General features: G+C 40.5%; 2 protein-coding genes across 3 annotated transcripts in view; both read left to right on the top strand.

Moving 5' to 3' along the window:
- MORC3 (MORC family CW-type zinc finger 3) overlaps positions 1-4,943 on the top strand; it is a 39,243-nt gene extending 34,300 nt beyond the window's left edge. The window contains exons 14-17 of the mRNA XM_082220497.1: positions 185-357; positions 502-1,345; positions 2,214-2,305; positions 3,871-4,943. Coding sequence (XP_082076623.1) covers positions 185-357; positions 502-1,345; positions 2,214-2,305; positions 3,871-4,021 — 1,260 coding nt within the window. The 3' untranslated portion in view covers positions 4,022-4,943. The remainder of the gene's footprint in view (positions 1-184; positions 358-501; positions 1,346-2,213; positions 2,306-3,870) is intronic.
- Positions 4,944-7,949: 3,006 nt separating this feature from the next.
- CHAF1B (chromatin assembly factor 1 subunit B) lies at positions 7,950-24,799 on the top strand. 2 transcript variants are annotated; one of them, XM_082220508.1, is made up of 14 exons: positions 7,950-8,076; positions 9,312-9,438; positions 10,387-10,519; positions 12,773-12,893; positions 13,436-13,539; positions 14,564-14,660; positions 14,926-15,010; positions 16,750-16,843; positions 18,324-18,393; positions 18,480-18,571; positions 21,118-21,274; positions 22,557-22,970; positions 23,418-23,512; positions 23,939-24,799. In XM_082220508.1, the coding sequence occupies exons 2-14, from the start codon at positions 9,313-9,315 to the stop codon at positions 24,046-24,048; spliced, it is 1,698 nt and encodes a 565-aa protein (XP_082076634.1). In that variant the 5' UTR covers positions 7,950-8,076; position 9,312; the 3' UTR covers positions 24,049-24,799. The 2 variants fall into 2 exon arrangements, with proteins under 2 accessions (XP_082076634.1, XP_082076635.1); XM_082220509.1 differs by lacking the exon at positions 7,950-8,076 and adding an exon at positions 8,897-9,009.
- Positions 24,800-26,924: the final 2,125 nt, after the last annotated feature.

The raw sequence follows: 26,924 nt of genomic DNA on the forward strand, positions 1-26,924 counted from the left end.
TAGTCAAATTTTAGCGATATGGCTAAAACCTGTAACTGAGCTGCCAAGGCTTTTCCCGCAGCCCATCCAGCCATATATGTTGTCATTTTGTGGTGACTGCAGAGAGTTCAAGGGAAAAGTCGCAGTGATGGAAGTGAATGATGTTTTCTTCTCTAATTGTAATGACATAATGCTGTTTCTACAGATTTATAACGAAATGTATTTACAAACAACGGCTGCCTTGTCCAATGCACCTCCATTATTGAGTGAAACTATTCCAATGTTTCATGCAGAAGCTTCAAACGTGTCGCTTACGAGACCTCAAAACAAATCAAACAGCACATCAGTATCATCGCCTCATTCTGATCCTGAAAATAGGTCAGTAAATAAAATGCAAGAATATTTCCACCTACTTTCCCCATTTGCTTGTGCTGTTTTTTTAAATTAACATTTTCTGGAGCTTAGCCTTTAAAGGAAAAAACTGCTAATATGATTTCTGTTACTTTGCTTTTGTTTCTTTAGCCTTAAACGAAAACTTTCTAATGCTGATGCACCACTACCTTTTAAGATCACAAAAGTGACTAGCCAAGCATTTGAGAAAAAGAAGCAAGATGATGATGATGTTATCATTTTGGAAGAGAACAGTACTCCAAAACCTGACGCTCTGGAATGTGACATCACAATAGTAAAAGTTGAAGGTGGGGCTGATGTTGATTTCAGTAATATTGAGGGAGAAATTTCTATGAACAGAGATGCTTGTTCAGAAACAAATGGTTCAAAAGGAACTGCAGCAACACAAACTGAAACAGAGGAACTTCTAGTAAAAAAGGAAGAAGCTGAGGGCAATGCAGATAATCAGCTGTCCAGATCAGAACATGAAATAACACTTACAGATCATCTTCATGTTTCGGAGGCTGATATTGTGAATGCAGACATTAAGATAAATGAATTAAGCCTTCAACTGCTTTCATCCAACAGTGAAAAAGAAAAATATCAACAGCAATGTGATACATTGGTTAAAGAATTAACACTGTTAAAGCAAAAACTAATGGATACAAATGGCAAGCATGTGCAAAAGGGAATATGTCCTCAGTCTACAGAAACAAAAAGTATAATATCAGATGCAGAACTCAAAAAAGTTAAAGAAAAAAGTAAAGAAGAGATATTCATTCTGTATGAACAGGCATTGAAAGAGATGAGAACACTGAAACAACAGTGTGATACTCTGCAGAACTTAAAATCTGAATGTCGTAAATGTAAAAATATTGAGAATAAAAGTGAAGCAGATGACATGGCTGTGCAACTGGGTGATGTTTTCAGACAGCTGGACAATTGCAGCATTGAAAGAGACCAATATAAAAATGAGGTAAGTTTCATAATTCAGTACATAGAAAGGCTGGGTTGATATTTAGATTTACTTGTTTTGGGTTTCAGTCTCACACTTAACCTTAAATCCATTACCTTAACTTAATTTTAATGGAATGTACAGTGGTGACTCGCAAGACGAAAAGAATCCGTTCTGTGATTCTCTTCGTCTAGCGGTTTTTTCGTCTTGCAAAGCAAGCCCATTGACGGATTAGCGCTATTAGCGGCTTTAGCGGATTTTAGCGGCTTATCTGCTGATCGGATCAGCTGATAAGCGGCTTAGAAAAAGGTGGGGAAAGGAAAAAAAACCAGCAGGAACTCGCAAGACATCGTCGTCTTGCGAAGCAAGCCCATAGGAAATTCGTTTTGCGAAGCACCTCCAAAACGGAAAACTCTTTCGTCTAGCGAGTTTTCCGTCTTGCGAGGCATTCGTCTTGCGGGGCACCACTGTATATAAAAGGGTCTTTCAGAATTAGAGCATGCATTTCCTATAGAATTCAAGTGCCTTTGAAATCAGTGAGACTTAAATAAAAACAAAAGTTCTTTGGAACTGAGAAATTAGCCAGTGAGAACATCCTTTGACTTGAGGTAGCCAGATTTGGTGGAAAGAGAAGACCTATTATAGAAAAATAGTGTTTAGTTCAGATTTGTGCAAACCAAAATATTGTAAGTAAATCAGACATATCAGGCTTCCGAAAAACATTTGCAAACCGGAACACTCACTTCCGGGTTTGCGGCGTTCAGGAGCCGATTTGTTCGGCAGCCAAGCCATTCAGGAACCAAGGTACTACTGTATACTGTAACAAGTATTTCACTTTTGTTTTTCATTTTCAAAAATGCAGGTATATAAAGCTTTGATTTACTTTCAGATTGAACTACTGGAAATGGAAAAAACTCAGCTGGGCTTGCAATGTGAGCAGCTGAAAGCAGAACTTGCAGAGTTAAAAACTAATGGAGAAAGGTATATATTCCTACTAAGAAGCCCGATTTGTGCATGAAAAAGCATGGAAAGGCTCTAAACTTACCCTTTCATCTATTTTCAAACCTACCTTCAGGAAACCTTTGCACATGAATGTCTACCAAGAATCCATATTGCAGAGAATTCCTAAGCATGAAGCACACACTCAGTTCAAGCAGGGCATTTACCAGGTTTTGGGTCTCGTCACCCACCTTGCCATGTCAGTGAAGACTGCAACCTAGAACACACCCAACATTCTCATGTTGCTGTGCAATGCTGAGGAATAAGATAATTGTGAAGAAGCTCTTTTACTTTTCTTCTCTTTGAGGAACTGATGGCAATCTTCTTAGACAGGACTGGCCCTTCTGGTGCCATCGAGATGTTGTTGGACTCCCATCAGCCACAGCCACCATGGCCAGTGGTCAAAGATGATGAGAACATTTGGGGCAGGGATGTGCATTGGCTATCCCTGTTCTAAGGAAACTCAGGCTTCTCCATAATGCTGTTTATACAGTGATACCTTGGTTTACAGACATAATCCGTTCCGGAGGTCCGGTTGTAAACCAAGGCAGGTTGTAACCCAAAGCGCGCTTTCGCCAATGGGGCCTCAAAAAAAATATGGGTTGTAATCCCCAAAAATGGGTTGTGATCCAAAAAAAAGGGACACACTTCAGAGTTTGATGTGGTTGTAATCCAAAATGGTTGTAATCCAAAACGGTTGCAAACCAAGGTACCACTGTATCGTGTTACACCATCCAAACCACTGATCTAAATAACCTAATTCATTCCACCCAAATACTACATGCCACGTAAACCACTTAAAGGTTTCGATGGTGAAGCATGATATTAATCCTACTTTTGAATGAATGAATGAATGAATGTCCTAGTGTAGCATGTGATTGCTGGTGTAATCATACGAACCTTTTCTTGTTTGTAGCTGTAGCAAGTATGTAGGAAAAGGATCTATACAATACCAAAAACAGTTTTACATAAACACTGTTTACCATTTCTGGTGAAACTTATTTTCAGATGTTTTCTATGTTAAATAAACAAAATTAATAGACAAGGTGAGCTTCAATATAACATCTCTATCCTATGTAACATTTCAGTTTAATTGGTTTAAAGTGTCGTTTAATGTAGTCTTTAAAACAATGTATGTCAAATTTGTAACAGACTATAAAATAGCGATAGAAATGGGAAAGGAATGAATGAACAGTTGAGCAAATGATGATTTAAAGCATGGGTAGGCAAACTAAGGCCTGGGGGCCGGATCCAGCCCAGTCACCTTCTAAATGCAGCCCGCTGACGGTCCGGGAATCAGTGTGTTTTTACATGAGTAGAATGTGCCCTTTTATTTAAAATGCATCTCTGGGTTATTTGTGGGGCATAGGAATTTGTTCATTCCCCCCAAAATATATATATATATATAGTCCGGTCCCCCACAAGGTCTGAGGGACAGTGGACTGGCCCCCTGCTGAAAAAGTTTGCTGACCTCTGATTTAAAGTACTGAACTTATCTTCACCATACCTGTAATTTTAACTGATGTTCTCAATCTTCTCTTTCTTAGCGTGAAGCTGCGATCCCTGCGAGTTAACGTGGGACAGTTACTAGGAACAATAATGCCTGAACTTAATGTGCATCAAATCAATCCTGACATTGGCATAGTCGATGAAATTCTAGGGCAAGTTCTGGAGCAATTGCGTGAAAGCACTACTTAATTTTGTTTCCCCTGCAGTCTCAACATACCTTATTGTCACGTTTCCAGCCTGTAAAGACTGTTCATTTTAGTGCCATAGTACACATGAAAACTGGTCCGGTTTCCTTTTAGGCTTCTGCTGCAAAGGGGGCTGCTTTTTATTGGAACTGCAGCTTCTGGGGTGGGGGTGAGGGTAACATTTTCCTTCCATACTGTGGTTTGTGACAAAAATCACCCTTCCCCTGCAACAGCTATTAGCCCCAGAAGATAAGCAAGTAGCATTTCCCCCCAAATTACTAGTATTTTATAGAGGCCTGTGAGTATTTCTAAACTTTGATACATGATTATGTATTATAAGCTGATTAAAAGTATTGTAAAACAATTGTTATGTCACAGTATGTTTCTAAAACAAATATCAACTCATGTTCTTAATTTTGATAAAGTTGTCAAAAATTACCATAGATATTATGTACCTTTTTCATTTTATTGAAAGCAACATTTTTCCAATGAGTGGTTATTGATATTTCAACCTTATAGTGTATATGCTAGTTAAGGGTATTGCAAACAAATTCTTTCAAATTATACTGTTTTGTTTAAGTAAAAGTTAACAGTTTTTAAAAATATGGCCACATGGTTCTAAGGAGCAATTTTTACATACTTTTTTCTTTAATTATGTATTTGTTTTTCATTATTCTCTGAATGAACTGTGCAGTCTGGGTTGAAAAAAATGTGACTCTATGGAGAATATTATTTAAATTTATACTGTACATTAATACTTTGAAGAAAAGTGAATAAATGTAAATAATTTTTTATTTCCATGAAGTTAATCAAAAGATGTATATTTTGGACTAAATGTGGGGGGGGGGCACATAATGGTGTTCTGAGTGACAAGAAGAATTCTGTATCCGGGTAAATTGTTCCCTATTAAAACAAAACCTGCTTTTTTTTGTTTCCTTCTAATTATGAGCATTTACAGCACAGTCCTAATCATGCCTACTCGTTGGTAAGTCCTACTAAATTCATTGGGCCTTACTCCCACATAAGTACTTTAAATTGTGTACTTGTTTCTCATCTTAGCAAACTAAATACTTATCTCCATAATCCAGCAAGTTAACTTGAGGTGCAATCCAGTAATTTGTGTTTAAATGTCAGGACTTTGGCTTTACCTCATGGGATAGCAGACCCTCGCACCTTATCAAGAACTTATGATGAAACTCAGTTGATATTTCAACAGCCTTCTGTCTATAGTTTGTAGGGCTAGTCCTGAGGAACTCATGTTCTCTTAGGCATGTGGAGCAGTTCAATTCACATGAATTATAGCCTTCTAGCCGAACTACATGTGGAAACCTGGGTGTTTGGACTGATGTCAAATTCACATCCAATTCCTTTCTGATATATGCATCTGATTTAAAAGTGTGTGTGTGAAAACTATACTTACGCATTATATGTCCTTTTCTTTGATTCCTAAGAGAGGTTTTTAGGACTCTCAGTTCCTTTGATTTTAAATTATAGAATTGTAGACTTGGGACCACAAGGGTCATCTAGTCCAACCCCCTGCAATTCAGGAATCTGCCCAGAAATAGGGCTCAAACACACAACCCTAAGATTAGGAGTCTCATGCTCTACCAACTGATCTATTGTTGAGGGTAATCTTGGGTTGGGGAATAGGAGTTGGCTATTGCTTAGACTACAATAGAGGCAAGTCCAACAGCGGGCATCGGACAGATGGAGAAGTCTCTTATCTTTCTCACTGTTAAGTTGGGGTGGGGAAGGGTTACAGTTCTTGACAAGTTGAAAACTGCCCCACCAGAGAGAAATAATAAGGAGCTGTCTTTACAAGTTAACTTCCTATGCCTCCCCATCCATTACATCAGGGCTGCTAGATGATAGAATGAGATTTACTGGTACATCTCTGGGTGATTTGCAGTTGATCAGCAAGCTTTTCCATATATTAATGAAATAGCTTCTCAATTAAGCTGGTCAAGGAAACAAAAATATTTGGAGGGGAGAATCAGAAGTGGATTTTTGCACCAAAGGACGTGTTAGCTCAGTTCTGGAACTGCAAACCTATCTTCTCAGTGGTGCTCTATGCACGCCCATCTCACAAACCACCTCTTGGTGTCCTCTGGGTTAATCATATGCAGCTCCTTCAACCGTTCCTCACAAGGCTTGGTTTTCAGACCTGTGATCATCTTGGTTGCTCTCATCTGCGCACATTCCAGCTTGTCAACATCCTTCTTACATTGGGGTACCCAGAATTGGACACAGTACTCCAGGTGCAGTTTGAGCAAGGAAAAACAGTGTGGTACTATAACTTCCCTTAATCTGGACACTATACTGTACTTCTGTTGATGCAGCCTAGAATAGCATTAGCTTTTTATGCTGCTGCATCACACTGTTGACTCATGTTATGCTTGTGGCCCACTAAGAAGACACCTGGATCCTTTCCCCATGTGCTGTTAGTAAGCCAGGTGTCCCCCATCTTATATTTGTGCAGCTGGTTCTTCCTTCCTAAGTGCAGAACCTTATATTTGTCCCTGCTGAAATTCATTTTGTTGGTTTCGGCCTATTTCTCCAATCTTGTCATTTTGAATCCTGATTCTGTCTTCGGTGGCATTAGCTACCCTCCCAGTTTGCTGTCATCTGCAAATTTGATGAGCACCCCCTCAATTTCTTCGTCCATTGCCATTCAAATAGTGTGTGTGAGGGGCATCTTGTGACTGGTTATGTGGGGTGGGGTTTGGCACCCCTAGCAAGAAGTATAGTGACAGGGAGATGCAGTGAGAGGTGGCATAACATCAGTTTTGACTTATCTAAAGGTAAAGGGACCCCTGACCATTATGTCCAGTCATGACCGACTCTGGGGTTGCGGCGCTCATCTTGCTTTATTGGACAAGGGAGCTGGCATACAGCTTCCATCTACTTGTAATCAAATCAGAGTAAGTTTTCTGTAAGTAGCTTATGTCTCGATCTACCTGCAAACAAATTGGGATGCACGCACAATGAACAGGCCATCTGGAACTGGCGCTCGAGATGTGGAACAGCCCAATAAAACTCCCTATTCAGTGACCAAAGTCTGAACTATGACATTCCATTCAGATATATGTGCTTGGGCTAATAGTAGGTAGGGATAAGCATTGTGAGATCCTTGAAATGTCGGTGGCCAGACTCATGGGCTTAGCCAGGATTTTTGTTGGGGGGGGGGCAGGCCTTTTGTTATGGGGGGCAGAACCTTAGCTATGTATTCTTGTGGATGTTTATTGATGGGGGGGCAGTTGCAACTCCCTCCACCCTTGGCCACGCCCATTGCCAGACAATCAGAAAAATATTTATTTGCCTCAGCCACTAGCCATAGCAATAAAAATAAAACTAACTGAAGACAAGAGGTAAAAACTATATAAAATATCTGTTGGGGGGGGGGGTTGCATCAATAATAATAGATATTGTTCCATTTGGCCCGTCTAAAAGCATTGCAGCTTTCGCCAGACTTAAGCTTTGAACAGGTAGATTTTTAGGATCTCTTCTAGGTGTCTTAAGCTGACATGGAGACGCAGCGCATAGTTAGCTCGCCTTGCGACCTATGTTTCGCCCTATCTTTTTAGAGAGCGACTGTCGCTCAAAGGAACCCTTTTGCCAATCACAGCAGCGCTTTCAAGTTACAGGTAGGTAGCCGTGTTGGTCTGCCGTAGTCGAAACAAAATTTAAAAAATCCTTCCAACAGCACCTTGGAGACCAACTAAGTTTGTTATTGGTATGAGCTTTCCTGTGCATGCACACTTTAAATGAGAGCAAAGAGGCTTTTCCCGGACAAAAACCCTCTTGCAATGCTGCAAAGCCCCTGCCAAAAGGGAACAAGAAGCAACGGGCGGGGAGCAAGCAAGGAAAGGAGCCGTAAGGGAGAAGCGGGGGCGGCGCTTTCCTCAGAGGTGGCGCCTTTTTCCCCCCGGCTCCTCCTCCCAGAACCTTAGGAGCCTCGAGTACGCAGGCGCGAGCGCGGGAACCGGGAACCGGGGTTTGAGTTTCTGACGAACTTTCTGCCCGCGCATTCCGGGGTGGCTCTCCCGGTCCTTCTTGCAGGTACGTGAGGAAAGAGCCAGGAGGGGGAGGGGAGACTCTTGGGTGGAAGCTGTACGGAAACGGGCAGCGGGGCCCCTCTCTCCTCCTGCTTCCCTCCCCCCGCCGCGAGTTTCTACGGAAGCAAAGGCGTTTGGCGTGTAGGGCGATAACTAGGGTCCTCCAGGTCCCTTGAGTGATGCTCTCCGCCTTCCCTGCGGTATATCATAAACACGGGCGTGCATGTCAAGGTGTCTGCGCAGGTGATGCAACGTCACCTGGCGTTATGGGTCAGGGGAGGGTGCCTACACTGCAGGGGGAGGTGGATGCCATTGATTTATGTGGTCCAGGAAGTGCTAGTGTGGAGAGAATGGGCTGAAATCAGCCCAGCCCTGAGAAGGTGAGGGCAGTTCTAGCAAGGCTGCGGGTCATCAACGAGCCCTGCCGCCCGCAGCAACTGTCTATGAGACTTGCACTTGCCTGCTTTCCAGGATTATAATGTATTGAGGTCAGATGATGTTTGTGATGTGCTTTGAAGTACATCACTGGGAAAGTGCTGGCATTATTGTTATTATTATTAATCTCCACTCTCACGGAAAGAGCTTGGATGCTTAACCCATTAGCAATAAGGAGCGCTCTCCTTAACAAACACACACAAACTTTATGCCTTTGGAAACAAATACCTTGTTTTGCTGCTCATCAGTGAAGCTCCATGGGAAGTAGTTATTTTCTTTGTCCCACTATATTTTCTTTACTTTTCCAGCTATTATTATTATTTAAATTTCTATACCAAAGGGCATCAGAGGGCAGTTTACAATATAAAAACACAGGGATACATAACAAGCACAAGCAAAAACAATGCCACCCACCCACCACACCTCCAGTTTAAAAGGCCAATGTTTGTTCAATTAGCCAAAGGCCTGGGCGAAGAGGAATGATTTTGCCCAGCACCTAAAGGTATGTAACAGGCACCAGGTGAGAGCAACTGCCTTAATAGTATATATACATATGGGAAGGAAAGAACAGGGGTGACAATCCATGTCTATAATCACTGTATTTTTTAAAATGCATCTTGTGCAATGTGCTACAATAACTTACAACTGAATTAAACAATATAAGATAAAATAATATATTACTACTATGAAAAATTGTATTCCCGTGCCTGTGAAAACTGCTCAGTTCATTATCACATGGAACAGTGCATCGCTTTTGAGTTTCATTGGTGTGAAAGTCAAAATGTCTGTGTTTGCTTTGAAAAGGATGAAAGTATTCACTTGTGAAATTGCATGGCACAATAAAGAACCAGTGTACAGCTTAGACTTTCAACATGGCACTGATGGAAAAATCAATAGATTGGCTTCTGCTGGAGTGGACACTGCTGTTCGTGTGAGTCACAAACATTAACCTATGGGATACTGCTAAATCTTCTATATTTGTACAAATGTAACAAGAGAGAAACATTTATGTTTGTAGGGGGCAAGAGCAGAGTAACTCTTCTTATTTCTGTAAACAAATCTTGATCTACATCTCCTGGCTACAACACAGAGACAGGGCTAATGCTACAATTGTTTTAACTGTTTAATTTTTTAACATTTGTGTGGGAGTTTTGTTGTTGTTTGTTTTAATTGAGGGAGAGGAGAGGAGAACTCCAGTTGAACGCTGGTTAGGGCTCATCAGTGAGCCTAAGTAGTAGCCATGAAGGCGGCAAGGAAGCCACACTTTGCTGCCTCCATTGCATCCTTATTGTGCTGTCCGGCAAAGCTTTTTGAGTAACTAAATTGGCTAATTAATTGCTTGTAAGCCGCTCTGAGCCCGGCCTTGGCTGGGGAGGGCGGGGTATAAATAAAAATTATTATTATTATTATTAATTAAACAATCTATGGCCTTTTAAATGGGGGGGAGAGAGTATTGTTTTTGTTTGTCATTACGGTATATATTTTTGTGTTTTTATATTGTAAACTGTCCTGTAATCTTTGGATGAAGGGTGGTATAGAAAAGGAATGAATGAATGAAAAATAAATATTATAAAGTTTCTTTGTAGTATGTTGTGTTTAATTTTACAAGTATGAAAATAATTGTAGCTAAATTATATGAGATCACTATAAATGTGTCAATGGATATTATATATGAGGTTCGGGTTTGAAAGAGGACTGTTTGTATTATAAAATGAGTTGTCAAAAGTTAAGTATCTTTTTAGTTATCTTGACATTTATGTTCTCTTTTATGATGAGTATGTATGTCTCTCAAAAATCAGTGAAATTCATGTTCATGAAATTTCATGAGGTTTTGGGATATGGTTGTTTACTGTCTCTGACTATAATATTTCATAACTAGATATGGAAAGTAGAAAAGGGACCAGATGGAAAAGCCATTGTGGAATTCTTGTCCAATTTAGCTCGCCATACCAAAGCTGTGAATGTTGTGCGTTTTGCTCCCAATGGTGAGATTCTAGCATCTGGTGGAGATGGTATGTATTAAATCAATACTGAACTCTTCCCATTTAATTGATTATTTTGCAGGGACGCGGACTTATAAAAAATATTGGGGGGGCCCGGGAAAGCTCATGAATAATAAATAAGCTCATGAATATGCAAATAAAGTGGCGCCGCCTCCTCGTGAGCGAATAGGGGAGAGCGTGCTGCGCCTATTAATCAGCTCCAAAGGAAATTGGGTGGAGCTTTTGCTCGGGAGGGAGGGCCGGAGGCATGCAGCCCGACCCTGTGCATTTTGGGCTGGGGGAGGGGCGGCGGTGGCACTCTGCTGGAGGGGCGCCGGAGATTATTGGGGGGGGCAGAGCCCCCCCAAACAAATTTTTGAGGGGGCTCGGGCCCCCTCAAGCCCCATGGAGTCGGCGCCTATGTTATTTTGTAATTTGTAATAATATAATGTATCTAGTTTAATACTATATATTCCGTTACAAAGGACCACATACAATAGCACCTCAGATAACCCATTAACACAAAATTAGATGGATAAGTGGATATTCTGAACCTTAGATATTTTTAAAAAAGAAAAAGAACTGTTTTCATTAACAGAACAAATGTACTGAATCATATAGACAGAATGGATATTACAGTAATACAAATTATATCCTTTACATTGTTGAAATTTTTAAAAGTTTTATTACATTAAAAGTCTTGTATCCCACCTTTCTTCCAAGGAGCTCAAGCTGGTGTTCATAGTTCTCTCCCCATTTTATCCTCACAACCACCCTGTGAAGTAGGTCAGGCTAAGATACGATGACTGACTCAAGGGGGTTTGAACCCTGCTCTCCCAGGTCCTCGTTCAACAATACAACACTACACACACCAATAAACTAAAGTAATATTCACAACCTCCTCTTAAACATTCTTGCATGTTTTTGATCTGTTCCAGTATAGCTCAGAAAAAATCTTGCTCAGTTTTTAAATGACTTTCATCAGATTTTAGACTGTCCACATTATTTATAACCTCTTTGACAATGTTGTGCATAGTTTTTCCAAAAATATAATAATCTATTATGTAAAATGTTTTGAAGACTGGGCAGGTGAAACACAGTGATTATTACACTGAAATCCTCAAAACTATTTCACTGAAATGAAAAATAATAATAATAAGTTGACTCACTTGTGTGAAATGGCAGTTTACCCAATCTTAGACCAAACACCTTGTCCAGAAGCACAAAAATATTTGGCTATAATTTTTTTTTAGCTCTGCTGCTTGGGGTAAAAATGCCCTTATGCTTTTGTAAATTTTCAGATGTTTTTAAATGTTTTGAATACATTTTTAAAAATTTAATAACCTTGTTCTACCACTTTGATGCTTGCCACCTTAGGCTTCTTTGGGAGGACAGGTAGGGTGAAGACCTGATAATTAATTAATTAATGAACACAAAAACAAATGTTTTGTATATTGTCCAGTGAAATCCAAGCATATCTACTCAGAAGTAACCCCTGTTGTGTTCATTGGAGCTTACTCCCAGGTTTGCAGCCTAATCACGGCTACTAGTGTGTACTACATAATACTGCACTGTCGTGATAAAATGACTAATAATTAATAAAATTATTAGAAAATAATTAATAAAATTATTAATTATTATTTACATCAGGCACTGATTATGATTTATGGTACACTGGGGCCCTGATTAATTTTCTATGGCATTTTGGGGCATTGATTATTGGGCATAGCAAGTCGCGGTCGCGTGGAATTTGTGCTTTGTGACTGTTTGAGGTGGGGTTTTTTTCTTGGGAGGCTGGGCGGCGCGAAGAGAGGGATTATTTTTATAATGACGAGGATGACATTGGGCCCTCATTATTAATTATTATTTACATCAGGCACTGATTATGATTTATGGTTCACTGGGGCCCTGGTTAATTTTCTATGGCATTTTGTGGCATTGATTATGCAGTCGCGGTCGCGTGGAATTCCACGTGGAGTTAGTTGCCTGAAGCCCCTTTTTAGTTGCTTGAAGCCCCTTTTTAAACTTAAGCAGGGGAAAGTTTGGTGAAAGTTTGGTGAATTGCTGCCAAGGAGTGTGGTGGAGTCTCCTTCTTTGGAGGTCTTTAAGCAGAGGCTTGACAACCATATCTCAGGAGTGCTCTGATGGTGTTTCCTGCTTGGCAGGGGGTTGGACTCGATGGCCCTTGTGGTCTCTTCCAACTCTATGATTCTATGATTCTATGATTCTATGATTCTAGAATGAAGTTGTGAAAAATGTTCTCATCGAGATTAATTTTCACAGATGCTGCGATTTTGTTGTGGAAGTTGAATGATAACAAAGAGCAAGAGCCAACAGTATTTCAGGATGGTGATGATGATAACCAACTAAACAAGGAGAACTGGACAGTAATTAAAACTTTAAGGTAAGATTTGTTGCTTTTGGTTAAGTTTCACTGAGTGATCTATTCAGTTTCAATAGCAGCTGCTGGCGATATCACACATCATTTTTTAAAAAATAGTTTATTATAGCTGCAACCTTTAATTTTTAGGAGTTATAGCTTTGTGGTTTATCTTCAGGACTTTCTAGATTCCAAAAAGTAACCCAAAAATAAAAAAATACATGGAGTCAGCATACTTGTATCTTATATAGTTTTTTTCTTTTCTGTGTTTCTAATTCATAACTGTTTGGTAAGTTTATGGGAAATGAATGAATGAATGAAGAGATAGATGATAGCAGTTTCTGAGTCTGTTTCTTCACTTCTGCTCCTCCCTCTGTCTCTCACACACTGAGGGTTGGTGGACCCTCCTGAACAGAGTTTGGTGCTGTGAAGTGCAATGCTGGGAGAAGATGGGAAATGGGACATGCATCATTTTATGTCACCCTCCATGCAATATGGGGGTATAAGAAAAGTGAGTGTATGTTGCCCATAACTTCGTTGCCCTCTGTGTATGTGCTTAATTCCAGAGGTCATTTGGAAGATGTGTATGATATTTGCTGGACCCCTGATGGAAACTTCATGGCATCTGCATCAGTTGACAACACAGCTATAATGTGGGATGTCAGTAAAGGTAATTGCTATGATTTTGTTTTTATGTAAACCTATCCTTTCTTCTCGAGTTTTCCCCAGAGTTTTAGACTTTAGGACTGCTGTACCTGGGACGCGGGTGGCGCTGTGGTCTAAACCACAGAGCCTAGGGCTTGCCAATCAGAAGGTCGGCGGTTCGAATCCCCGCGACGGGGTGAGCTCCCGTTGCTCAGTCCCTGCTCCTGCCAACCTAGCAGTTCGAAAGCATGTCAAAGTGCAAGTAGATAAATAGGTACTGCTCCGGCAGGAAGGTAAACTGCCTTTCCGTGTGCTGCTCTGGTTCGCCAGAAGCGGCTTAGTCATGCTGGCCACATGACCTGGAAGCTGCACGCTGGCTCTGTTGGCCAGTAAAGCGAGATGAGCGCTGCAACCCCAGAGTCATTCACGACTGGACCCTAACGGTCAGGGGTTCCTTAACCTTTACCTGGGAAATATGCTCTGAAAATCTTGGCAAACTGCTATTAACATTCCTGTCCGGTATGAAAAGAATGGTTTGATTCATTATTAAGGTAATCCAGCGCTATTGTATTCTCTGTGGCCTTCAACAGGTCTATGGTCTCACACTACTTTAGGGTTGTCTACTTGAAGGTTGGCTTTTAAGATAAGCACAATAAAGATTAAGCATGTTGATAAATAATGACCATGGTAGTTGTCTACTGGATAGAAAATAATGCTGTTTTTGTAAAACTGTGGGGTTCAAACAGATTTGTAGGTGGAATGCCTTGTTATGAGGAAGGAATACGGCCTATTAAAAGTCTTTTAAAATTAGATCAGTGTTTATTCTGATTTGTGTGTGTGTCAGTTTTCCAAGCAAACAATATTTCAGAGGTAGCCATAATTTTGAGTTTCTACTTCATTTGGGCTCATGGAAGCTCCTCCATGTAAAACAATGGTTTAGCATTGTGTACAAGCCACGCCAAAGAGAATGATTGATCCAAATTATTTCTGCATTAGTTATCATATGACATCTCATTTAAAAAGCAATTCACTGTTAATATTACTTCCAGGGCAAAAGGTTTCTATTTTTAATGAACACAAAAGTTACGTTCAAGGAGTAACCTGGGACCCTGCAGGACAGTATATTGCAACTCTTAGTTGTGATAGGTAAGTCATTAATGCTGGGGAAGAGAAATTTCCATTGATGTCTTTTACTTTTTATATTTTGTTTCCTATAGTGTTTAGAATAGTTCATTATTTAAATGCTAGCTTTCCTGAATGGAATGAATTTGGTTGCTTTAAAATGCCTATTTCCCTTAGTCCTGTAGGATGATCGCCTTGTTTCCACTGTTCAGAATAAGATATTAATCATACAGAACATAAAAGAGGGTGGGTGTTTTGTTTGTAATTAACAGCTTTCCTTTTTATGTAGGGTTTTGAGAGTATATAATACGCAGACTAAGAGAGTGGCATTTAACGTTACCAAAATGCCGTCGGGCAGAGGATCTGAAGGAGAGGTCAGAATTTTTTGTTTTTTTAAACAACTGATGTTTCAAAACATAATTCTAGGTGGGTTGAGGGAATCTCCTCTCTGGTTACACGTCTAAAGAAGTTATTATTTATTTTTATTTTATTACTTCCTAAAATTTATATGCTACTTCATTGCAGAAAACCTCAAAGTGGTTTACAACCTGTAAATAAGTTATTGGTATAAACATTATCTTATCACTGGAAATACAAATACCAGAACAACAGGGCAAATTCTGTCTGTCTGTGCTTCATTCTGTTTTCTTAACCCTTCTCTCCCCCTGCAAACTGGAAAGGGAGAGGAAGTGAGAAGGCAAACATTGATCCTATTCCTCTTTGCATGCTGCAAATATGAACTATTTCTGTTGCACTTCCTTTCTTATTCTGACCCATCCAACTATTGTTCCTTCATTCCTCCCCACCCCAAAGTATTACTCAAAGGAAGGTGCAGGACAGGTATTTATTAATGAAGGGAAATCTATGATACATCTTTCCGGGTTGCTTCAAACCTAGAGAGAGAGAGAGAGAGAGAAAGAGAGAGAGAATATCAGTATACAGTGGTACCTCGGGTTAAGTACTTAATTCGTTCCGTAGGTCCGTTCCTAACCTGAAACTGTTCTTAACCTGAAGCACCACTTTAGCTAATGGGGCCTCCTGCTGTTGCCGTGCCACCGGAGCACGATTTCTGTTCTCATCCTGAAGCAAAGTTCTTAACCTGAAGCACTATTTCTGGGTCAGCGGAGTCTGTAACTTGAAGCGTATGTAACCCGAAGTGTATGTAACCCGAGGTACCACTGTACTTGTACATGAAAAGCCTTTTGCACCAACACTTCTCACATTGTGGTGAACCGCTTTCTACACAAGGATAGCTTCATGTTGGAAAACTGTAATGTGTGAAGCAGCCCTTACTAGTAAATGAATCTAGATCAGGATTACGTAAATGTAAGGCCTAGTTAGTTTTCCATGGCTATGCAAATAAAGTGTACTTCACCTTCACCATTATAGTTCCAAGGCACATGGGAGTATTTATAGAATCACAATCCCTTGAACTCTGTGAAGTGGTTCAGTGTGACTGTTGGATACATCTATAAAAACTGAATGGATGTACAGTGGAACCTCGGTTTTCGAACGTAATCTGTTCCGGAAAACCATTCAACTTCTGAAACGTTCGAAAACCAAGGATCAAAGGGCTATTGGCAAATTCCATTGAGAAAAATGAGAAACGCACCTCGGAAGCCATTCAACTTCCGAGGCGCATTCGAAAACAAGTATTCACTTCTGGGTTTTCGGCGTTTGGCTGCTGAAATGTTTGGCAGCCGAGACATTCAAAAACTGAGGTTCCACTGTACAGTGGTACCTCGGGTTACATATGCTTCAGGTTACATATGCTTCAGGTTACAGACTCCACTAACCCAGAAATAGTGCTTCAGGTTAAGAACTTTGCTTCAGGATGAGAACAGAAATCAGGCACGGCGGCAGCAGGAGGCCCCATTAGCTAAAGTGGTGCTTCAGGTTAAGAACAGTTTCAGGTTAAGAACGGACCTCCGGAATGAATTAAGTTCTTAACCTGAGGTACCACTGTATCTAAAGGAAATAAGGAGACACTCCTTAGCTGTAGAGTGCTCTAGCCTTTCCATTAAAAGGACACAGAGTGGATGCATGCTCTTAGTTGTACAGTAACTGGGAGTAAGTAGCTGTTGTCAAGTTTAATTGTTGTCAAATTCTTCAGGTGAAAAGCTATCGAATGTTTCATGATGACAGCATGAAGTCATTCTTTCGGAGGCTTACTTTTACACCTGATGGCTCTCTGCTTCTTGTTCCTGGTAAGTGCAGATATTTCATTTCCTTCATCCAGCCCTGCAGCAAAGAATGGTGTGTGGTGTTTTCAGCATTTGGTGAAAAACCGCTTGTGTGTATTAGAATTTATCACCAAACACGTGCCTTCTCTCACCTCCAGGAATTTTGTAATATTTCCATTACGGTATAAATAAAATAATAATAAATAAAGATGATGGCCAGCATTAGTCACACTTGGAATAGATCAGTTGAAATCAATGGATTTAAATCAAATACCCCCTATAAAAATAATAAACCAAAAATGGTGGCAAGCTTTTCAACCCAATAAAATATTTCTGCCTTGAAAACACTAGGAATGAACTAAAGGAAAAGTAATTCAATATGTGCAGCTGCATGTTTTCCCTTCTTTCTTCAGGTATCCATATTACAACCTGTCATATGTTTGTACCAATGCCACATTCCCCTACTGTTTAAGTCTCCATTCACCGCTTGCTATAATTCCCATCATCCCTGACCACTGGTCCTGTTAGCTAGGGATGATGGGAGTTGTAGTCCAAAAACAGCTGGAGGGCCGAGTTTGGGGGTGCCTCTCCTAAATGATATATCTTACCAATAGGAAAAGAGTAACAGAGTTATTCTGATATTGAGCTGCTTTTTATTATGTATCTTATGAAGCTGATATCAATTATATTTGATAGGACGATGCTATAGATAACAATGTGGTGGTGTATTTGTATTTATTATGTCTTTGTTATGAAACACTGAGTTTAATGTTTACAGAAATGTAATATAAAATGAAAGTGACTATTTGTTCAGAAGCAAGTCTCACTGCAGCTTTTATTGTTTGTATTCCTTTTTCCACCTTATGCTCCATTTCTAACATTTCGAAACAAGCTGCTTGTATTTTTTCAAATATTTTTGCAAGATTGCCCTCTATAAGATGACAGTTTCATTTGACTTGAGGCATTCCTAATTTTGCAGTATTGTGATGAGAGTACCATGTCCAAAATTAGGCCGGGCCCCCTGGATGGTGTCAATACAAATAGCACTCTGAAATCAGCTTCATTAGTGACCCACATTTAACTAACATATCCCACATATTTAATACTGTTTGCATACAAGTCTGTGTGCAAGTACGCACTGTCCTGTTACTGATTTTGCATTAGAAATGTAGGCTGAGTGCAAGCAGAAGATGAATACTTCAAAACGTACACTGTACTTACTCCCTAGAAACTTGGGGAGACAGACCATGTACGTTTGCAGCCAAAGAAAAAATGCAAATTGATTACAAGTTGATGATATGCAACACACATTTGGCATTAATACTGAGCCCCTAGCTGCATTCCTGTAGGTTGAAGTCACACTGTGAGTTGTTGGAAAGCTTAGTAACAATAGGAGAGAACCTAAAGTTTGGTTTATGTTAGTGTTTGGGGATTTTTTAGTTAAGTAATAGCCTTAAGGATTATGTGCAAAACTAACATGATGGCACTACTTTAACTTTCTCAGCAGGCTGTGTGGAATCAGGAGAAAATGTAACAAACACTACTTACGTTTTTTCCAGAAAAAATCTGAAAAGGTAAGGTCTTACTGGATTTATATTCATTCATATTTTAAACTCATATGGCAAATGTCATTTCCTAAAAAGAATCCTCTTCTTATTAGGCCTATAGCTCATTTACCTTGTCCCGGAAAGGCAACCTTAGCTGTTCGTTGCTGCCCCGTCTACTTTGAGCTCAGGTCTGCACTTAACAAAGGTATTGTAAATCCTTTCGAGAATATATTGTAGATATTTTTAAATATATTAAATCTGGCTGTGTTAAAGGGTATACTGTTCAACATCTTAGCTTTCTAATGGTTATTTGGGGTTGCATTGCATCACAAATGCTGTTTGCTTATTCTTGTAAGGATTCAATTTATTTTTTACATGCTGTTAGAATATTTTTCTATGCAAAGAAATAGAGGAAAGCAACAGAATGGGAAGAACCAGAGATCTGTTCAAGAAAATCGGAAATATGAAAGGAACATTTCGTACAAAGATTACCATAATAAAGGACAAAAGTGGTAAAGATCTAACTGAAGCAGAAGACATCAAGAAGAGGTGGCAAGAATACACAGAGGAATTATACCAGAAAGATATGGATGTCTCGTACACCCCAGGTAGTGTGGTTGCTGACCTTGAGCCAGACATCCTGGAGAGTGAAGTCAAATGGGCCTTAGAAAGCACTGCAAATAACAAGGCCAGTGGAAGTGATGGTATTCCAGCTGAACTGTTTAAAATTTTAAAAGATGATTCTGTTAAGGTGCTACACTCAATATGCCAGCAAGTTTGGAAAACTCAGCAGTGGCCAGAGGATTGGAGAAGATCAGTCTACATCCCAATCCCAAAGAAAGGCAGTGCCAAAGAATGCTCCAACTACCGCACAATTTCACTCATTTCACATGCTAGCAAGGTTATGCTTAAAATTCTACAAGGAAGGCTCAAGCAGTATGTGGACCAAGAACTCCCAGAAGTGCAAGCTGGATTTAGAAGAGGCAGAGGAACCAGAGACCAAATTGCAAACATGCGCTGGATTATGGAGAAAGCTAGAGAGTTCCAGAAAGACATCTACTTCTGCTTCATTGACTATGCAAAAGCCTTTGACTGTGTTGACCACAGCAAACTATGGCAAGTTCTTAAAGAAATGGGAGTGCCTGATCACCTCATCTGTCTCCTGCGAAATCTCTATGTGGGACAAGAAGCTACAGTTAGAACTGGATATGGAACAACTGATTGGTTCCAAATTGGGAAAGGAGTACGGCAAGGCTGTATATTGTCTCCCTGCTTATTTAACTTATATGCGGAATTCATCATGCGAAAGGCTGGGCTGGATGAATCCCAAGCCGGAATTAAGATTGCCGGAAGAAATATCAACAACCTCAGATATGCAGATGACACAACCTTGATGGCAGAAAGTGAAGAGGAATTAAATAACCTTTTAATGAGGGTGAAAGAGGAGAGCGCAAAATATGGTCTGAAGCTCAACATCAAAAAAACGAAGATCATGGCCACTGGGCCCATCACCTCCTGGCAAATAGATGGGGAAGAAATGGAGGCAGTGAGAGATTTTACTTTCTTGGGCTCCATGATCAGTGCAGATGGTGACAGCAGTCACGAAATTAAAAGACGCCTGCTTCTTGGGAGAAAGGCGATGGCAAGCCTAGACAACATCTTAAAAAGCAGAGACATCACCTTGCCAACAAAGGTCCGTATAGTAAAAGCCATGGTTTTCCCAGTAGTGATGTATGGAAGTGAGAGCTGGACCATAAAGAAGGCTGATCGCCGAAGAATTGATGCTTTTGAATTATGGTGCTGGAGGAGACTCTTGAGAGTCCCATGGACTGCAAGAAGATCAAACCTCTCCATTCTGAAGGAAATCAGCCCTGAGTGCTCACTGGAAGGACAGATCGTGAAGCTGAGGCTCCAATACTTTGGCCACCTCATGAGAAGAGAGGACTCCCTGGAAAAGACCCTGATGTTGGGAAAGATGGAGGGCACAAGGAGAAGGGGACGACAGAGAATGAGATGGTTGGATGGTGTTCTTGAAGCTACTAGCATGAGTTTGATCAAACTGCGGGAGGCAGTGGAGGACAGAAGTGCCTGGCGTGCTCTGGTCCATGGGGTCACGAAGAGTCGGACACGACTAAACGACTAAACAACAACAACAGAATATTTTTATACAGGATAATAACATTTTAGTATTTGTTAACAGGTGAATGTCCTAATAAAAGATACCAGGCCCCTCAAACTGAATTGCACGAGGATAGAAGCTTTGCACCGTGTCCATATCACCGCAACATACTGTTTTCTTAACAGTGCCTTGGTTGCAAATTAAACCTTAAGAGTTAGAAAAGTTATTCACTTCTAGCAGTTGTTTCAACTTTCAGAAAATGAGAGGGAAAATGTTGAACAATTTCTTTTCCAAAAGTATGCATAAGAGCAGCTAGGGGCCAGATCTTTTCTCCCAACCCATGTGCTCCATTCTGAAAGTGCAAGGAACATTAACTGCAGGCATCCTTTAAATGCGTGTTTTATCAGTGCTGTGTAGCATTCATTTGGGAATGTGTTGTAAATATTCTTACATATGTGCGGAACGCATTGTTAAAAAGCAACATTCTTATTTTCCATTGCTACAGTAGAATTAAAGAGAGAGATCCTCATTGTCCTTCATCCTCCTAAATTGCAGGAGAGGATATGGTTGTGGAAGGCTGAGGGTCTAAAATGGCAAATGGTATTTAATTTGAAACTCTCTTTACATTTTAGAAGATGCTTCCAAGAAGACTGGTCTGATAAATCTACCCTATCGGATGGTTTTTGCTGTTGCTTCAGAAGATTCTGTGCTCTTCTATGACACAGAGCAATCCTTTCCTTTTGGTTATGTATCTAATATACATTACCATACTATTAGTGACATTTCGTGGTAGGTAATTTGTTTATTTATTAGATTTATATGCTGCCTTTCTGCACCCAAGGCAATATACAATTAAAAAACTAAAACATACAATGTTTTAGACTGAAGAGTCCATTAATGCAAACTGGGAGTTGATGGCATATGTGCTTCCTGGCCTGCAGTCCCTGGCCTTCTGCCTTCCTTCAGAGAATGCAGGACACTTGTGATTGCTTGTCACAACTGACTTGAATATTTTTGATATACTGATCACATGGTAAAGATTCTTTAATCTTGGCTTCCATTCTCAGCACCACCAAGCACCTTGTAAATATTTTTCTTCCAGAGGAGCAACAAATATGGAGTCTTGTCAGAGCATTGATTTAACTTTAGTAAGGCAGAATGTTACTGTAAAACAGAAAATATTACTTTTTCACACATCTGAACTTTCCTGTGTATAGTAAGTCATGTCGTTATGGAACTATGGTGAACTTGATTTTAAATATTACTGCAAGCCTTCTATTTCTCATCATTCTGGGCATGGTCACTAAAATAACTTTTGGCACTGTTCCAAAAACTGTTCCTTTGTTCAGAAGTAGCATGGCCCATCTAAACTTTAACAACAGGAAATTGTTTCCTTTCATACAAACCCAGGACCTCAGACTGCTTGTAGCATTTGGGGATTTGTCATTTATGGCATGGGCCTTGGCAACAATAACCTCTGTGATTACCTGAAGCTCCAAAATGTCTCATTGTCATAACCAAAACTGCTATGGGTGAGATCAGTGAACTCTGGCTCCAGCTCATGCACTGCGTTTATATTCACATATTTGTTTTTCTTTTATCTACCAGATTTATATGGCTAATCCATATCATAAGTTCTCTAGGCAGTTCACAAAACAAATACAACATTTAAAATACCATGCAAAATAATCAAGATACAAATAAAACAACTGAAAACAAAAAACAATTTAAATGCAAGTGTCAAAACTAAGGAGTGGACCATAAGACTTAGGACAGTGGTTCTCAGTTTGAAAGTCTTCACCTGTCCCTGAAAAGGCCTCAAAGAGGGTGTTGGGCAAACCCCCACTGTCAGTCTGTTCCATAACAGAGGTACCACTTCCCAAAAGGCTCTGTTAGCTGCCCATCCCATGTTGTTGGTGGGGGTAGCCAGAGCAGGGCCTCTGAAGAAGTCATTTCCACAAAGTCAAATGTAAGTCATTTACACTCCAAACATGCTTTATGTTCATATTTCCATTACTGAAATGCAACTGAGGCACTTAAACTTCTTTTTAATTCCCTAAACAAACACCAGGTCTAGTGATGGATCCTTTCTTGCTATTTCTTCTACGGATGGATATTGTTCTTTTGTGACTTTTGAAGAAGATGAGCTTGGAATACCACTGAAAGAGAAGCCAGCTGTAAGTGCCGGGACCCCCAGCACAGCTGAGAAAAAAATGAAAAAGGGCCAGTCGTCCAGTGTTACCTCCCCAGTTCCAAAACCAGTGGATGGCACTCCTCCTAATAAGACCACGGATCCAAGCAGCCCAGCTGTGCAATGCAAGACTCCGATAAACAGCAAAGAGTTGCCCTCAACACCTATTGCTGTCAGAAAACCCCCAGTGCCCTCTTTGGAAGAGAAGAAACCTATGCAGCCATCAAGCTCAAAAGCAAACCAACCCAGGAGGGTTACCCTTAATACCTTACAAGCATGGAGCAAGGCACCAAGGTGAGCGTAATGCAACCAGGCTCTTCTGGTAGGTATGAAACAGCCTTACAAAGGAAATCCTGGCAGATGTAGTGCCAGGAAGCATTGCCTGGTCCTCAATGAAGCTTCTGCTCAGACTTCATTATATTTGTAGTACCATCTATGTACATGGTGCTTTATAAAGAACAGGTACGAGAGGTCCCTATCCCAGGAGTCTTACAATCTTAAACAGACACAGGGAAAAGTCAAAGGAAGAAGTGCAGAGATGGGTAAGCAGATTTAAGTGTAGAATCCCTAACAGGACGGAGCTCTAGCCATGGAGTCAAGGGAAAGGAGGGTTGGAAGGAGCCAGATAAAGAAAGTTAGAGATATAGCATGAGGAAAGTGGGAGTCTGGAAAACTCTGCATGTGTGTAAGGGTGTCAAGATGTCAAGCGTTCTCAGTTTTTAAATATTTAATTGTTTTTAGGAGAGTTGCCTTAATCCCTCTAAATGCAGACACTCAAGACTCATCGCCTTCCGATCCCATCTCTACGACTGCTTCCACGGAAACGGTTCAACATGGTAAAATATCTTACTGCTGATAGCTTTTCAAAAAGTGTCGAATGAGTGTTGCTCTAACTGTATTTGCCTCCACAATTCATGATTGCACTGGGGGTTGGCATGGGCGGCACAGTAAATGTACCCTGCCCATTTTCATAAATTGGGGGGAATGTGATATTACTGTGGAAGAGCAATGTTTGCCTGCTTGCGCAGCAGAAATCCACGTGCACAACGGGACTTCATGTTTCTCTACTCCCCGCTTCACCCAGCCCCAAAACCTGCACCAGGTGTCCCCCAAACACTCCGGATAGGAAGGAGAAGCAACATAGTGCAAGTGGGCACCAAACATACGCTATGTTGAATCTTACCCACTGTCTTGTTGTCCCAGTAGTTTTAACCTTCTGAAAACCTGAAACCTAATAATAATGATTTTCTTAATTATTTCAGAGAGGCCATCACCACCTGAAGACCCTTTGCAAAATCCACCACCTCCTAAGCGTCTTAAATCTGATGAAACTTCCATCTCTGAATTAAGTGAAAATGAAAATAAAATGTAAAGCCACTACTAAAGTACTGAACTTCAATGAATGCCTTGCCTGCAGAATGCAAGAGTTGTCCAAAGAATACTTGCAAAAGCCACATCATGTGAAATGGACGCCAAGCATTCTAAGCAAAAAGTTGACTGTGCAGTAGGCTCTTTAGAGTCTGCGGATGTGGAAATCTCACCTGGTTGCAAATGTGTATTATTTCAGTAGTCCTTTACACACTTAAGTTGTCCTGGAAGTCTGTATCTGGCAGACAAAGGCTGCTTTAAATAAAGGGTGTCTGCTTCACAAACTAATTTGCTCCATTTTGTGGAATTTTGTGAAACTAATGCATTCTGTCTTCATTCATTCATTCCTTCATTCATGTTATGTTATCTTCCTGTACCAATTAAATGCAAAATTAGAAAATCCAAGCTTTTTCAGCTACATGTAAATGACAAGGTGCCAGAGTTTTAAGGCAAGTCTTCAATGGGAAGTTATATAAACTGATTTGAAAGCAAAGTTCAGAATCTAAAACTGCTACTTTTCTCTACATAAAACGCAGGCAAAGTTAATTTAAAAGTCTCATGGGGTTTTAATATGTCATGCAAATATTACAGATGGTTACAATTCCTTTCTACTTAACAGTGCTTAAAAAAACTTGAAAGAGGTTGCAATAATAAAAATACGTGAAAGGTTTTTGCCATTTGTGAGTGCTTTTATGCTTGCTAAGAATAGCAATATGATGCAGTGATTGGAATAAAAAGTTGAACATTCATATTAACTTTCCTGTACATGTTTTCTCTGGAATTTGGTTTCATTCATTCCTAGTCACAGTGAGAAATCATACATGGGGGGACGGGACGTATTTAGTTTTATTTAAGTATCTTAATGGAAATGTTTGCAATAGATGCAAACGGAGTCTGCAGCAATCTGAAGTAGATGGTTAGACTAACTTCAAAAGATTAAGGGTGATAGACTATTTTTGTTCTTGCAAACTGAGCAAATTCTAAAACTACTGCTGTGGTGAAATGCTGTACATGTTTATGTGGAAGGAAATCATGCAAGCTTAAAGCAACTTGCTTTCATGTAAATCTGTATATGGCTTCAGCCTGAGTCCTGTTTCACATGAACACTACGGTTCACTCAAGCTACATGTACAGTCGTACCTCGAAAGTCGAATGCCTTGCGAGTTGAATATTTTGGCTCCCAAACGCCACAAACCCAGAAGTGAGTGTTCCGGTTTTCAAATGTTCTTTGGAACCTGAACGTCCGATGTGGCTTCCACTTGGTTGCAGGAGCTTCCATCTGGTACTTCCAAGGTACACTGTAGTTGAATCTCAATGGTAGATGTTGTGATATGGCACTTCCTTTCTATAAGGCATCACAATTCCCCCCCCCCAATTCCACTACAATCTCAAGAGGCATAAAATAAAACTACATGGATGTACCCATCACATACAAAGAGTCTTATGCAGCTGCTGCTGCTACATATATTCAGTTTCCAACAACTTCCACTATGCTTGATTGTCTGTAACATGTTTTCATATACAGTATTAAATGCATGAGGTAAGCTGAGAACATCATGAAGAGAGAGATTATTTAGAGTACAGTGGTACCTCGGGTAACATACGCTTCAGGTTACATATGCTTCAGGTTACAGACTCCGCTAACCCAGAAATAGTACCTTGGGTTAAGAACTTTGCTTCAGGATGAGAACAGAAATCGTGCAGCAGGAAGCCTCATTAGCTAAAGTGGTGCTTCAGGTTAAGAACAGTTTGAGGTTAAGAACAGACCTCCAGAATGAATTAAGTTCTTAACCCGAGGTACCACTGTACATCCAGAAATGAAAACATGCAGGAATGCAATAAAAATTGTATATCTAGTTAACAAAAACACTTATTGCACAGACAGTAAACTCTAATATCAATATGGAATAACGATTTCTTGTTCAAAGCTTGAGAATAAGGTATGAATCCCTCTCCTTTTTGCTTAAATATACTGGCCATAGCTGTCCAACAGATAATACCTAGGGAATTTGAAAATTACTAATGGGGCAGTATTCAGTGTCCTGTCTATCGATTATATTACACAGGGAGTGCCCTAATTGTCCCATATGACTAAAGGACATGGTTGGCATGTGAGTGGGATACAATAGTGCAAAATGGGAAGGTGAATAAGGTCTTAAATATATGGTCCTGTGGTGATTAAGATTTTTTTTTAAAAAAAAATCTTTATCTAACTTAGTGTGATCCTGTTACTACCTGAAGAGTCCTAGGATGTGGCATGCAAGCCACTTGTGGGGAGGGGGCGGATGGGGAAGTAGGTCTCCCTGCTACACCTGTGGACATCTCGGCTACCATGCCTGTTCTGCCACTGGGGTTTCACCAATGATACAGGTGAAACCTGTTCAGGATATGCATGGATCTATCAGATCCAAGGGATGCGGGTGGCGCTGTGGGTTAAACCACAGAGCCTAGGACTTGCCAATCAGAAGGTCGGCGGTTCAAATCCTTGCGATGGGGTGAGCTCCCGTTGCTCGGTTCCTGCTCCTGCCAACCTAGCAGTTCCAAAGCACGTCAAAGTGCAAGTAGATAAATAGGTACCGCTCCGGCAGGAAGGTAAACCGCATTTCCGTGCACTGCTCTGGTTCGCCAGAAGTGGCTTAGTCATGCTGGCCACATGACCCAGAAGCTGTACGCCGGCTCCCTCGGCCAATAAAGCGAGATGAGCGCCGTAAACCCAGAGTCGGTCACGACTGAACCTAATGGTCAGGGATCCCTTTACCTTTACCTTTTATCAGATCCAAAGCTCCTTCATTCAGTTCCCTGCAAAGACCAGCACTGGCCCTGGTGCAGTTTGTTCTTCCCACTCGTTGTACCATATTGGTTTCCTACTATTACTATGTC

The sequence above is a fragment of the Podarcis vaucheri genome, assembly GCF_965113315.1.
Source record: "Podarcis vaucheri genome assembly, chromosome: 4".
NCBI lineage: Eukaryota > Metazoa > Chordata > Lepidosauria > Squamata > Lacertidae > Podarcis > Podarcis vaucheri.